Source organism: Astyanax mexicanus, chromosome 14 (assembly GCF_023375975.1).
Source record: "Astyanax mexicanus isolate ESR-SI-001 chromosome 14, AstMex3_surface, whole genome shotgun sequence".
In the NCBI taxonomy this organism is placed as follows: domain Eukaryota; kingdom Metazoa; phylum Chordata; class Actinopteri; order Characiformes; family Acestrorhamphidae; genus Astyanax; species Astyanax mexicanus.
Genome location: NC_064421.1, coordinates 30,636,647 through 30,652,440, shown reverse-complemented (window position 1 = coordinate 30,652,440; position 15,794 = coordinate 30,636,647). Strand labels below are relative to the sequence as shown.

General features: G+C 36.4%; 1 protein-coding gene across 2 annotated transcripts in view; it reads left to right on the top strand.

The window, feature by feature from the left end:
- Nucleotides 1–15,794, top strand: part of LOC103029690 (WD repeat containing planar cell polarity effector) — a 122,013-nt gene that overhangs the window by 46,324 nt on the left and 59,895 nt on the right. For both annotated transcript variants that reach the window (XM_022672773.2, XM_022672774.2), the window contains exons 2-7: nucleotides 439–503; nucleotides 993–1,037; nucleotides 7,282–7,332; nucleotides 10,326–10,396; nucleotides 11,631–11,690; nucleotides 13,013–13,127. In XM_022672773.2, coding sequence (XP_022528494.2) covers nucleotides 443–503; nucleotides 993–1,037; nucleotides 7,282–7,332; nucleotides 10,326–10,396; nucleotides 11,631–11,690; nucleotides 13,013–13,127 — 403 coding nt within the window. In that variant the 5' untranslated portion in view covers nucleotides 439–442. The remainder of the gene's footprint in view (nucleotides 1–438; nucleotides 504–992; nucleotides 1,038–7,281; nucleotides 7,333–10,325; nucleotides 10,397–11,630; nucleotides 11,691–13,012; nucleotides 13,128–15,794) is intronic.

Genomic DNA, 15,794 nt, shown 5'->3' with positions numbered 1-15,794 from the left:
ACCCAGATTGTATCCAAAAAAACATAAAACCACGGCTGCCCAAATCACGCCAGAATTCAATGTGCACCTCAGCTCTCCTTTTTCCACCAGAACTGTCCGTCAGGACAATAAATTATTGTGGTGTAAAACCAGGTGTTTCAGTTTCATTGTCTAACCCTTGTATATGTGTGTGTATATATATATATATATATATATATATATATATATATATATATATATGCTGGGTTTTACATTGCTAACATGAATTTGAAATATGTTTACTTTCCATATATGGATTTTATGGCATACAGTTTATCAGTGTTTACACACAACATCCCTCTGACAGTTCAGATTTTTATGATTTGGGCTCTTTGGGCAAAGGTAATGCTTTGCCTGACTGGTTACCACTCACTTTTTCTCTCTCTCTCTCTGTCTCTCTCTCTCTCTCTCTCTCTCCAGCCTGATGGCGTTCTGCTTGGCTGAGCTGAACCTGTGGTCCTCCAAGAGCAGTCTGCATGTGCAAGGTAATTAACACACACACACACACGCACACGCACTACATTTGTCACAAACATTTTACTTTATTCATGTTTGTGTACAGTTTTTGAATGTGTGTGTGTGTGTGTGTGTGTGTGTGTATGTGTGTTGGGGTTATATACAGTACACTGTGTGTGTGAAGGTGCTGTGCAGCAGTGAGGGGAGATAAGTGTTAATGATGGGTTATTGGGGGTGGGCAGTGGTGTTGGGGGGTTTAATATGTGTGGGTTTAAATCTGAGAATCAGCATCATCAGCTTCCTGAGAGCCGGGAGTAGAAGGAATCTCAGACGTCATCAGTGTGAAAGTGCAGTGTGTTATCTGTGTCCAGTACTGGGCAGATTGCAGGGCTGAACACGGGCTGTTAAATGATTGTTTTTCCCGCTGGTGCAAAACTGCTGATTTATCCTCCACTGGATATAACTGTGCTCATCTTTCTCTCTCTCTCTCTCTCTCTCTCTCTCTCTCTCTCTCTCAGATACAGATGTTGGCACATTCTTGTTTTATGAGAAAGGAGAGCCAGGTCAGTATACAATACTCACTCAATTACCGTCAATCGCTCAATCAATTACTTTCCTTCAGTCACTTATTCTCTTTTCCAGTCACTTATTCCCTGACTTTTATTTACTGTCACTCACTCTTTCACTTACTCACTTTTTCTCACTTACTCATTCACTTGGTCAGTCAATATGTCTCTTGCTCAGTCTCTCTCACTTTTATTAGTTTACGTTCACCCAGTCACTTACTCAGCCATTCACTTCCTCACTCACTCACTCAGCCATTTACACACTAACACCCTCACTCTTACTAATTCACTTACTCACTGTCACTCACTCGCTGGTGAGTTTGGTTAAGTGTGTGGTTAGGAGTGTGGTGAGTTTGGTTAGGTGTGTGGTTAGGTGTATGGTGAGTTTGGTTAGGTGTGTGGTTAGGAGTGTGGTGAGTTTGGTTAGGTGTGTGGTTAGGTGTATGGTGAGTTTGGTTAGGTGTGTGGTTAGGAGTGTGGTGAGTTTGGTTAGGTGTGTGATTAGGCATGTGCTTAGGTGTATGGTGAGTTTTGTTAAGTGTGTGGTTAGGAGTGTGGTGAGTTTGGTTAGGTGTGTGCTTAGGTGTATGGTGAGTTTGGTTAGGTGTGTGGTTAGGAGTGTGGTGAGTTTGGTTAGGTGTGTGATTAGGCATGTGCTTAGGTGTATGGTGAGTTTTGTTAAGTGTGTTTGGTTAGGTGTGTGGTTAGGTGTATGGTGAGTTTTGTTAAGTGTGTGGTTAGGAGTGTGGTGAGTTTGGTTAGGTGTGTGCTTAGGTGTATGGTGAGTTTGGTTAGGTGTGTGGTTAGGAGTGTGGTGAGTTTGGTTAGGTGTGTGATTAGGCATGTGCTTAGGTGTATGGTGAGTTCTGTTAAGTGTGTGGTTAGGAGTGTGGTGAGTTTGGTTAGGTGTGTGCTTAGGTGTATGGTGAGTTTGGTTAGGTGTGTGGTTAGGAGTGTGGTGAGTTTGGTTAGGTGTGTGGTTAGGTGTATGGTGAGTTTGGTTAAGTGTGTGGTTAGGAGTGTTGGGAGTTTGGTTAGGTGTGTGGTTAGGTGTATGGTAAGTTTGGTTAAGTGAGTGTTTAGGCGTGTGTTTAGGAGAGTGGTTTGGGGTGTGTCTAGGTGAGTGGTGAGTTTGGTTAGGTGTGTGGTTAGGTGTATGGTGAGTTTGGTTAAGTGTGTGGTTAGGAGTGTGGTGAGTTTGGTTAGGTGTGTGGTTAGGTGTATGGTAAGTTTGGTTAAGTGAGTGTTTAGGCGTGTGTTTAGGAGAGTGGTTTGGGGTGTGTCTAGGTGAGTGGTGAGTTTGGTTAGGTGTGTGGTGGGTTTGGAAAGTTGTTTGTTGCGTTTTGTATTGCCCTGCATTACGTTGTGGTTTGTGTTGTGTTGCGTTTTGTAATGTGCTGTGTTGTGGTTTGTGTTGTGTTGCGTTGTGGTGTGTTTTGTGTTGTGTGTTGTGTTGCGTTTTTTATTGCGCTGCGTTGTGGTTTGTGTTGTGTTGCGTTGTGTGTTGCGTTGTGTTATGTTGCGTTGTGGTTTGTTTTGTGTTGTGTGTTGTGCTAGGTTGTGTTGTGTTTTGTATTGCGCTGCGTTGTGGTTTGTGTTGTGTTGTGTTGTGTTGTGTTGCGTTGTGTTGCGTTGTGGTTTGTGTTGTGTTGTGTTGCGTTGTGTTGCGTTGTGGTTTGTGTTGTGTTGTGTTGTGTTGCGTTGTGGTTTGTGTTGTGTTGCTTTTAAGTTGCGTTGAGTTGTGTTACGTTGTGTTGTGTGTTGTGTTGAGTTGTGTTTAAATGTTGGGGGTAAGAGATAAAGTTCTTTGTCCAGTGTAGAATCAGGAAAGCTTTGATGAAGCTTCAGAGTGGTGTAAGCCTCCTTCAGTTCAGCTCAGAATTAATGATATCATAAAGAAATGTCTAATCCCTATTGTTTATTATTTACAAGGATTAATTTATTCAAAACAATACAAACCTGTGCGATTGCGTGTGTGTGCATGTGTGTGTGTGTATGCATATTTGAGTGTGTGTGGTTTGTTTGGTATGTGTGTGTGCGCACTCTTACAAAGGAGACGTCTTTTGAGGATATTGTCTGATTTCTTTTGCTTTGTCTGTGTCTGTCCTCAACTTCAACAGTAAACAACGTCAGAAGTGTGTGTGTGTGTGTGTGTGTGTGTGTGTGTGTGTGTGTAATATAGTAATTAATGTATGAAACATGTATGGTAGTTTCTGGAGATTTTTTTTGTAGTAGTGTGTATTGAATGATTTACAGTTAATACTGAAGGATATTACATACTGAAAAAAATTGTTACATAATAATCCTAGTAATAAGGTACTGAATAATCATTTATACACACTTAATTATTTATAGTAGATAGTATTCATTGTACTGAATGCGTACTGAATACTTTGTAGTTATTAATTTAAATACTAAATATTCTTAATATTTTCCAATAAATTGTATTTATAGTAGTTACTTAACAGTTTATAGCAACCACATAATTAATGTTGCATATAAATATTAACTACTATATACTAATTTATTAGTATATACTGAACAGTGGATACTGAAGAGGTTATAGAAGAAGTGAATTCAGTGTTAAGTGTAATCGTATTAGTTTATCTCTGTGTTTTCTGGGGAACTCTTCATTTGTCTGCTGTTTGCTTTGTGTAGAGATTGTGCAGTGTGACGAGCGTTTATCTGCAGATTAAAGTCTGTAATTGAAGTGTTATTAATGAGTAATTGAATTTCATGGTGTGTTTAGTGGTCTTCAGTAGATAACGTTCTCTCTGTGTGTGATCAGTGCTGTTCTGGGGTCAGTAAAACGCTTGATGATGTGGAGTAGAGGGAGAAATAGCACAGTGTTGTAAAGGTGATTTAATGTCAGTGTGTTAATGTGTGTAAATGTGTGTGTTTATGCTTGTTTAGGGTGAGTTTAATAAGTGTGTAATCTTGTGCACTTTGTTCTGTGGTCATCTGTGTGTGTGTGTGTGTGTGTGTGTGTGTGTGTGTGTGTGTGTGTGTGTTTGTTTGTTCTGGTGTTGAAGTCTCAGAATCCAAGATTCCACCATCAGTTTCCAGCAGAGGGCGCACCAGGCCCATCCTGCAACTAAAAGGGGCAGGGGGCTCCCCATCTCGCAGCAGGTGGATGTGTGTGTGTGAGTGTGTGTGAGTGTGTGTGAGTGTGTGTGTGTGTGTGTGTAAAGTGTCTGAACCCCCTTATCTGATTAGCCACAGTAATCCTGGAGCAGTCCAGCAGTCCCTGACCTCCAACTGAGAGCAGCCTGGAGCTTTGGGGGTCCGAGGCTGTGATGAAGCAGTTTTGGGGACCCCCTGTTCTCACAGTGCAGTGTTTTACCTTCTCAAACACCTGACACACCTGACTCAAATAAGCAACTCATTAAAACACACACACATAAAACACACCATTTACACTCTGACAGTGTGTATGTTTGTCCACTATTTGATTCCTAACTTAGAGGATTATAGATACTGAATAATATAGTAAATATTGGATAATACCATACTGTATATACAATATCATACTATATACTGAATAATATCATACTATATACTGAATAATATCATACTATATACTGAATAGTTCGTAGTAAATACTTTTTATTCCTAGATAGTAAATGCAGAATAATATCATACTATATACTGAATTAGTCCTAGTAAATACTGAATTATTCCTAGATAGTAAATACAGAATAATACCATACTCTATACTGAATAATATCATACTGTATGCTGAGAAATTTATAGTAAATACTGAATTATTCCTAGATAGTAAATACAGAATAATACCATACTCTATACTGAATAATGTCATACTGTATGCTGAGTAATTTATAGTAAATACTGAATTATTCCTAGATAGTAAATACAGAATAATACCATACTCTATACTGAATTATTCACAGTCGATACTGAATTATGCTTAGATAATAAATAGGGAATAATACCATTCTATATACTGAATTATTCCTAGTAAATACTGAATTATTCCTAGATAGTAAATACAGAATAATACCAGACTATATTCCGAATAATATCATACTGTATACTGAGTAATTTATAGTAAATACTGAATTATTCCTAGATAGTAAATACAGAATAATACCATACTCTATACTGAATAGTATCATACTGTATGCTGAGTAATTTATAGTAAATACTGAATTATTCCTAGATAGTAAATACAGAATAATACCATACTCTATACTGAATTATTCACAGTCGATACTGAATTATGCTTAGATAATAAATAGGGAATAATACCATTATATATACTGAATTATTCCTAGTAAATACTGAATTATTCCTAGATAGTAAATACAGAATAATACCATACTCTATACTGAATAGTATCATACTGTATGCTGAGTAATTTATAGTAAATACTGAATTATTCCTAGATAGTAAATACAGAATAATACCATACTCTATACTGAATTATTCACAGTCGATACTGAATTATGCTTAGATAATAAATATCGAATAATACCATTATATATACTGAATTATTCCTAGTAAATACTGAATTATTCCTAGATAGTAAATACAGAATAATACCAGACTATATTCTGAATAATATCATACTGTATACTGAGTATTTTATAGTAAATACTAAATTATTCCTAGATAGTAAATACAGAATAATACCAGACTATAGTCTAAATTATTCACAGTCGATACTGAATTATTCCTAGATAATAAATAAGGAATAATACCATACTATATACTGAATTATTCCTAGATAGTAAATACAGAATAATACCAGACTATATACTGAATAATATCGTACTCTATAGTGAGTCATTAATAGTAAATACTGAATTATTCCTAGATAGTAAATACAGAATAATACCATACTCTATACTGAATTATTCACAGACGATACTATAATTATTCCCAGATAATCAATAGGGAATAATACCATACTATATACTGAATTATTCCTAGATAGTACATACAGAATAATATCATACTATATACTGAAAAATAGCATACTATATACCAAAGAAATCATAGTATATACTTATTTATTCCTACATAGTAAATACAAAATAATACATTACTATAAACTGATTAATTCATAGTAGATACTGAATTATACCAAGATAGTAAATACAAAATATTACCATACTATATACTGAATAATTGAAAGTAAATACAAACAAATCTCATACTATATACTGAATAATTTGTAGTAGATACTAAATTATTAATAGATAGTAAATACAGAAAAAATACCATAGTATATACTGAATAATTCAGAGTAGATACTGAAGGATATCTTATGAGTACAGAAACATATATAGTAGAGACCGAATGATACCATAGAAAATTCAGAGAAATTCATAGTATGCATGTAATAAAACTGTATTACGTGCCGAATAATTTATAGTAGATACAAAGTAATACTATATTAGATACAGAATAATAATGTAGTGGATAATAATGATAGATAGTGGATACTGAATAATTAATGGTAGATATAAAGTAATACTGTAGTAAAAACAGAATAATAATGTAGTGCATACTGATAATAATACGTAGTGGATACTGAATAATTTATACTAAAAAAAATAGTGGATAATAATTAATTGATAGTAGATGCTAAAAAATATCATACTAGATACGTAAAGTCATTGTGGATTTTGAATAAGTAATAGTAGATACTTAATAATTTAATAATAGATACTATATACTTTATAGTGGGTAGTGAACACTTTAAGTACTAAGTAGTATATAGTAGATACTAAATAATACCAAAGTAGATCTCAAATTATTTATACTTTGTACTGAATCATTTGACACTCAGGTGATTTATAGTGGATACTGAGTAATACAAATAGACAAAATAAATAGTATTTACTAAATTCTAAAAAGATTTAGAATAATTTTAATTAGATTTTCATATTTGTTGAGGAAAAAAAATATATTGTCGCCTACTTTTTCAGAGCTTGGCGACCCCTGTTGATAGATCCATCAAAATATAAGAACCACTGCTTGTTATAATTGCCTTGTTATGGTACTGCATAACTTAAAAAACACTGTTTTAGTAAGAAAATTAAAGCTAAATAGACTTAAAAATTATTATAAACACATTGAATGGACAATGTAATAATTAAAAAGTGCTTTGTTGCTTAAAAGCAGCATAATGTCGTAAAGGGGTAAAAATTTGTTTAATATTGAACGTCCCTCTCTCTTTCTCTCTCTTTCTCTCTTTCTCTCTCTCTTTTTTCAGTTTTTCCCACAGATAAGCATTACTACAATGAGAAACAGCACTTTACAGAAAGTAAGTGATTCACGTATTTTATTTAAACAGTTAAACAGTTTATATTAAACAGTTTGCATGTAAAATTAAATGAGTTAAGGGCATGAATGTATTCACGTGTGTGTTTTGTACTATAAGAAGTGTAGCAGTAATAGTCAGTGCAGAGTATAAGGTGTATATAACTGTAATAATACATAAACACAAACTGCTCTATTAGTTTGCTCACTATCTCTCAGTTTTAAATGAATGAATGAATAAATAATCGTCCCGTTTCCACGGGTCCTCACCCCCTCATCGCCCTTCAGAGGGACACAAAGACCCTTATCAGGACACACACACTCACACACTCATCCTCAACACACCCTTCCTCGCTCGCCCCCACCGAGCTCTCTCTCTCTCTCTCTCGCTCCATCATTAATATTCATGTATTTATGCACTTCCTTACTTCTGAAAAAATGGTTGGGGGCAGCGTTTATTTCTTAATGGTTCACACACACACACACGCACACACATACATACACACGCACCCACATATGCATAACCTCAGATTAGAATCTTTTTAAAGGGAAATTTCCAAGACGAAGCTCCTCCCTCTTTTCCTTGGGCTCACGTTAAGTTGTTAATTCGAACGCATGAGCACAAGCAGGCCTCAGCGAAAATTCAATTAACTGTGTGTGTGTGTGTGTGTGTGTGTGTGTGTGTGTGTGGGAGAAGAGGACCGGGGTGTGTGATGAGGTTTTTGTGAGTGTAGCGGGGCATTTTAGAGTGGCGTGTTTTAATATGTTACGGTAACTTTGAGTTGTTGCCCTGAGGGCGACCACAGGAGGAGGCTGGGATGATTGAATAGCACTTTAATGCAGGAAGAAGTGTCTATTTTTACCTCTGGTAGTCTATTAGTTAATACCTGCCCTCTTCAAGCATATAATTATTGCAATGATTTTTTTTTCTTACTTCAGTCAAGTCCTTCATAAATCTGGGTGAAGTAGTGCGGAATTGCATTGACGTGCTGAGTGGATGCTACGACTGCAATAAAGCAAAAAACATATAAAAAATAAAGCACCTATAATTCTCTATAATGCTCTATAATGTTCATATGATCCATACGCTCAGTCTGACAGACTCTATGTAATACACTACAGGAAGCGTAGGGTGCGCTCTGTAATGCTATATATATTGTTTATATGATCCACACGCCAATTCTGACAGACTGTAATACACTACAGAAAGCATAGGGGAAGCTCTATAACGCTCTATAATGTGTAATACACAACACGAAGTGTAGGGGCGCACTGTACTGCTCTATATTGTCTATATTGTCTCTGTATTATACACTACATGAAGCATGAGGGACGCTCTATGTTGCCCGATAATGTTCATATGATCCATACACTCATTCTGACAGACTGTATTACTCTACAGGAAGCGTAGTGGGTGTTCTATAATGCTCTATAATGTTTATATGATCCACACGCTCATTCTGACAGACTGTAATACACTACAGGAAGTGTAGGGGAGCTCTATAATGCGCTAAAATGTTCATATGAGCCACACACTCATTCTGGAAGACTGTAATACACTACAGGAAGTGTAGGGGAGCTCCATAATGCTCTATAATGTTCGTATGATCCACACGCTCATTCTATAACAAAGAGTAATAAACTTGATAAAGCATAGGGGGCGCATTATAATGCTCTGTAATGTTTATATGAACAAAATGTTTATATTGACAGACTGTAATACACTACAGGAGGTGTAAGGGGTGCTCCATTTTTCCTAAAGTCTTGGCTGCTGCCCTGTTAGATTGCCCATCTCAGCTGCTGAACCCCATCGTATACGGTTTTAGAAATGACTTGGGCGCAACTGATGTATCCTTCACCGTAATCTTTAAGTGTACAAGATAGAGGGAAAAAGAAAAACAGCAAAATTAGTAATAATTGCGGAAGTGGCAAAAAATTTACCACATTTTAATTAAAAATGTCATTTATTTTTGGGAAGAAAAAAAAAAAAGAAAGTTTTTCAGATTTTTTTTCTTATTCTAATAGACTGCAATACCCTACAGAAAGCATAGGGGTTATCTATAATGTAATAAACTACAGAAACCTCTACTCTGCTGCAGCTTTTGTCTGTTTTCTGCTGGATGGTTTATCCACAGGTCTTTCAGAGAGCCTGTCGGAGATAGTCTGCTAAAGGTGCGGAAGGTGTGGTAGTAGTTGTTGCCTTGAAGTGGAACTAAACCCCCTGATTTTAGCTGAATCCACCCTCAGCTCAAATTTGAAAAGTTTGTTAGGAGCACTGGGTGACTGGGTGATGTATGGGTTTAGAAGTGGAGCATGAGGGAGAGCTGATTGGCTGAGCCACAGCAGCAGTAGTGTGCCTCTGGTAGCGGTGAGACATCAGATGGTCGGACGTCAGTAGGGGGGGGCGGTATTATCGATTGACTGATTTACATATAGCACAGTTGAACCTGTGAGGGCGCTGCAGAGGCAGAAATGACAGCAATAAAATAATTTTTTGAAGTTTCATTACTTCCAAGGAACACATTTCATCTATTAATGAAAAAAAATATGGTTTAGGGTTTAGTGGCTCTTTAACTGCTTAAAATCTGGAGCTTTTATAGGTGCAATAAATATTAATTAATTCATTTTTCTATTAGTTTCTATTCATTGGGAGATTGTTGGGAGCATCATCTAAAAGCACTGTATTTGGAGAGAACAGAGGTGGCTATTCAACAAGAATTTGTACTTTAATTTGTACTTATCTTGTTTCATTTCTCCTAATGTCCGTTTCACACCGGATTTGCCACTATATCATGACTTGGTTTGGTTACAGGGCACGAGTGAAAGAGGTGAACGAGGCTGCAGAGCTTTCAGCTCAGCCTCATTTGGGTGCTGACCTTCTGACCTTTAGGCCCGGGGTCACTGCGATCCGCTTCCTCTCCTAAACAAAACACAAAAACACTTTCTGTGCTTCTCTGCCGTGTTCCGTGATTTTTGTCCCCCCTCTCGCTCTCTCAGGTCGGGGTCACTCGTGGCTCCTGAGTAATCGTCGTCCGGAGAAGTTGCGGGATGCCCTGAAGGAACTGGAGGTATTTGTTTACGTTTCCTCGTCTCAGTAACCGCAGATTGATTAACAAATAGCATCCCTCTCTCTTTTTCTCTCTCTCTCTCTCTCTCTCTCAGCACCTGGGTGTGGGTGTCTCTCTGTCATCGCAGGGGATATTTGAGGGGGGGATCAGCCGGACTTGAGGCGGGTTCTCCCTCTCTACGTGCACACAGACGCAGCTTTGTTTGCCGGCCATGGTGGGTCATTTTTGGCTGGTCCTCAAAATCCGAAACTGGAAACATCCTCCTGAACCCTGCAACCTGCAGAGAGGAGAACATATGAGAGGACCATGTTAGATTTGATTTTAGAATTATTTAGTAAACAAAAATTAGAGGTAGAAATGGCTTGACTTTAAGTCAACAGCTGTGCTGAACTCGTCAAGAGTTAATTACTGGACTTTCTTGTCTCTTAAACTGTTTGAGAGCATCGGTTGTAGAGTTGCAAAGAGGTAGAGTTGGTGATACAGTGAATAACTCTATTTGAGTAATATTCTAATCCATATTATGAGAAGCAAAAACTACTAAACTAAGTAAAGCAAAAAAAATACTTTAAGAAATGAAGGTCAGTCAGTCTGAAAAGAAGAATTTCAAGAACTTTGAAAGTGCTACAGTCATCGCAAAGACCATTAAAATTGTTATGATGATGGAACTGGCTCTCATCAGGACCGCCCCAGAAAAGGAAGAGCCTTTCGGCTGAAATCAAGTGTGGATGTTTTGCAGATTTGCTGTAATAAAAAAAATAAATTTAAATTAAAAAAAGAAAGAAAGAGCAGGAGTTCCCTCTGTTGCAAAGGATAAGTTCATCAGAGTCACCAGCCTCTGTTAACAGCACCCCTGATTATAGCCTATCTAAATGCTTCACAGAGTATTTTGGTTTGTTTAACACTTTTAAGTTACTACATTATTCATTATATGTTTCTTCATAGTCTGGATCACGTTTGTATTTACTTACAATGTAGGGGGAAAAATAATATTAAAAACATTGAATGAGAAGGTGTGTCTAAACTTTTGACTGGTACTGTATACCAAAGGCAAAAACACACAGAAGCATTAGCATGTATGTATAGGAGAAAATGGTGACAAACACAGTCATCCTGCACAGGCTGAGGATAGCCACGGCTATTTTAATAATGACATTGTTTTAATTTTATTTTTTTCCACATCTCTCTCTCTCACTCTCTCTCTCTCTCTCTCTCTCTCTCTCTCTCTCTTTTATAGGAGCTGTTGCAGGCTAATTCCTGTGTTTGTACTAAATGGAGGACGAAGCAGTGCTGTCAGGTGCGTATCCCTGCTCTCTAACACTTTTGGCCTGTTTGCAGACCTGACCTGAGCACTGATTTTATATTTTACCTTTAGAACTGAAACCCTTGAGTAATGGGTAGTGTTCATCAGGTTTCTCATGTAAGAGAGATGTACCCTTAGGCCCAATCCCATTTCAACCCTTTGCCTCTACCTCTTAGCCCTACCCCTACCTGTGGCAATGCGAAATATATGGGTAGGGCTATATGCTAGGAGCAAGGGAGCCACAATTATTGTTAGGAGAGAAGCTACAATATCTCAAAAAAGTGAATACACAACTCACAATTTTATTTTTATTATATATTTCCCTGGGAAAACACTGAAGATATGACAATTTGGGACAGTTTAAAATAGTCAGTATTACGTAGTGTGCTCTCAAAACAACGCACAATAACACACAGATATTAATGTCTAAACTCCTGGTAATAAAAGTGAGTACACCCCTAAGTAAGAATTTTGAGACTGGTAGAAGTTATTAGATTCAGTTATAATGTTTAATATATATAATATGGAAGTAAAACAGTCTCACCAGATTTTGAAATTTAAAAGCACTTGAATTTTTACATTGGATTCCTGCATGTGATTTGTTTGCCTCGGAATTAAACACTTTTTTTTCAATATATATTTTCACGTATTTTATTTCAATGTAAAAAAATAAAATAAAAAGCAAAAATTAAAGTTTTAAAAATTCTATTAAAATAAATTCAGGTTGCTTTTATATTTTTTTACATTGAAAAATTCAAGTGTTCAATTCAGAGGCAAACAAATCACATGCAAGAATTCAATGTAAAATAATTCAGTGCTAGAAATTCAGGTGCTTTTAAATTTCAAAATCTGGTGAGATTGATTTACTTCCATAATATAATGTTTTTTGTTGTTTTTATATAAATAAAACACTCATTCCATTCTTTCAAAATAATTGTTCAATTTGTTACAGAAAGTAATGCAATCATGTGTGTATAAAAATAAAAACAAAAAGAAGATAAGTTTTTATTAAGTTACAAAAATACAAAGATTTGAATAAGTAAAACAAACATGAACACATTTATTTACAAGTTGAACAAATTGAAAGAATTGTAGAAAAAAAGTTACATTAATTGAACAAAAGTTTATTGTAAAGATTTAAAAAATCTAAAAAAAGTGTAGCTAATTAGAAAAAAGTAAAAAATAAAGATAAATAAACTTAAATAAAAATGCAAATTGATAAAAGTAAGAATGAAGAAAAGGGTACAAATGTTATAACAAATCATATGTTCAGTATGTGTGTAATTATGTGTGTAAATGTGTGTGTGTGTGTGTAGATGTTGTTGAGTTCAGGTGTGTTGGTGACCCTGACTGTGGGCGGAGCTCAGTTAGAGAGAGTGACCATCGACAAAACGCTGGTGGGGCGACTTCCTGCTGACACCATCAGCCACGGTGGGCACACACACTCAATCATACACACACACACACACACTCACACACACACTTACACTCAATCACACACACTCACACTCAGTCTTGAAAGCAAAGGCCACACTTAGCAATTACACACACTAGCCATTTTCCCAGCATGCACCTGGACGGCACACACTCACAGGTCACCACCCTTGTATTTTCTACATCTTCCGTTACTCCCCGAGGAAGTTGGAGAGGTCTGGACACACACACACAGACACACACACACACACACTCTTACACCCATACAGACAAACACACACATATTGTGGTCCCTGTTATTTGGCAGTGGTCTCTTGGGGGTCTTGCTTCCTGTTTTGTGTGTCGTTGCTGGAATTGGACACTGTCCCAAATCTGCTAATTATTTTCTCATATCACTCATTGTTTATAGCTCTCTCTCTCTCTCTCTCTCCTCCCTCTGCTGCCCCCCATAGAGTCCCATTCAGCTCCTCAGAGGCCCTAATTACCAGAGTAATTGTGTGTGTGTGTGTGTGTGATCAAGAGGTGGGGGGGGGGTTCACATCTGTCACTTGTTCCATTAGTTTCACACAGACAGACAATTAGACAAACACCTCTCAGCATCGCAGAGCCACCGGAGCCTTTAATTAGTAATTAATAAAGACCTTATTGGACATTAATAAAGCCTTTATAAGGAATTAATCAGCGATGTGTAATTACTCATTAAATGATGAATGAAAGACTTTCAGGGAGGCGTAGATTCTAGAAACATCTCAACACACACACCCACACACACACACACACACACCAAAAAACGGCCTGTCTTTTTTTAAAATTGAATTTCTCTCTTTATTTTTTTATTTAATTTCGTTAATGGGCAAATATTGTTACTGTACATTTAAAACTGATAAACAGTGTATATACTCTGTATATAAAATGTTGGTGGACACCCCTCATAATCAATTATATTCATTCAGCTCCTTTTAGTTGTACCTATGGCTGAAACAGATGGGCAAATGCACACACACAGTAATTGGGATGGAATCCGTATTTATATTGAAGTAACATAATAAATCTGAGAAAAAAAAATAATTAACATAATTTCACACAAAACTCCAAAACGTGCCAAACAAAATAATTGGCACCTTTTCAGAATTGTGGAAAAACTTTGTTTCGAGCATGAGATGCTTGTTTAAACTCACCTGTGACTAGTAACAGGTGTGGGAAATATAAAATCACACCTGAAACCAGACGAAAAAAAGAGAGAATTTGCCCCTCAAATCATGTAGAACAGAAAGAGGAAAAGAGATCTGCCTGAGGAACCAAAATGTATAACAAATATCTCAACACAATCTAGTAACTAGGGTTACTAGTCCATCTTTAGAGATCTTGATGTTCTTTTATCCTTCAATAAAAGACATTTACAACCTATAGCACGCTAGCTAACCTCCTTGGACGTGGACAGAAGAACAATTTTTTATTTGAAAGGTTGCAACTCAGGATAGTGGATAAGCAGCCCCAGTCAAGTTCCGAAAAACATTTAACCTGTCCTGCAGGCTCAGGGTGCATCAGTGTAAGCACAAACTATCCTTTAATATTTAAATGAAATAAAACGCTGTGGCAGGAGACCCAAGAGGACCCCACTGCTGACACTGAGTCATAAAAAAAGCCTAAATGTACCTGAATAAGCCAAAGTTTCTTCCAGGAAAAAGTCTTGTGCATAGACGAGACCAAGATAGAGCTGTTTTGGTAAAGCACATCCTTCTACTTTTCTCTACAAAGAAAAGAACACATACAGTACATTCAGTACCTCAAATATGGTGGAGGTTTAAAGATGTTTTGGGGTTGTTTTGCTGCCTCTGGCACTGGGTGCCTCGACAGAGTGCAAGGCTTTGTGAAATATAAAGATCACCAATAGATTTTGGGTTGCAATATATTTCTAGTTGAGAAGTGCAATAAGCTTGTTCATTGTTATTTATTCCAAAGAGTGTGCAACCAAATATTAAGTTGAGTGTGCCAATAACTTTGTTGGACCCATTTTTAGAGTTTTGCATAAAAGTGTATACTATAGTTATATATGTTATATATTTTTTTTTCTTTATATTTTGCCATTTTTAGTGTTGATTCAATACACACAAAGGAAATTAACGTGTTTTACCCTCCTGTTATGTTTGAAGATCTAGAAAAAATAGTTAAAAGTATTTTTTCACTATAAAACTTCTTCTGCTTTTCTTAATTAGTGTAATCAACATATAATACGAAAATGGTTTATCTCACATATTTGCAAGCACCTCCTGCAAAACAAAACCTAAAATAAATTTGCAATGTTATGTTTTAATGTTATGTAAAACTATTGTTTTATATGTTGGTCTTTTAAAAGTAATAAAGTAGTGAAACATAAAAAAAAAAATGTTTAACCCTTGTGTGGTGTTCGGGTCTGTGGGACCCGTTTTCATTTTTCATCAACTGATACAAAAAAAAAAAATTCTAACTCAAACTCATTGGCATTGGCTCATTTTTTGTGAAAAACATATATCAAAACACATTTCCCCCCCCCCACACACACACACATTTATATTACATACAGTATGTTTGGCCAAGGGCTAATAAACAATGCTTCATTTGTACATTTGAAACTAAACAAATTTTCTACTCATATCTTGAGTTTAATTCATTTTCTTTTATATT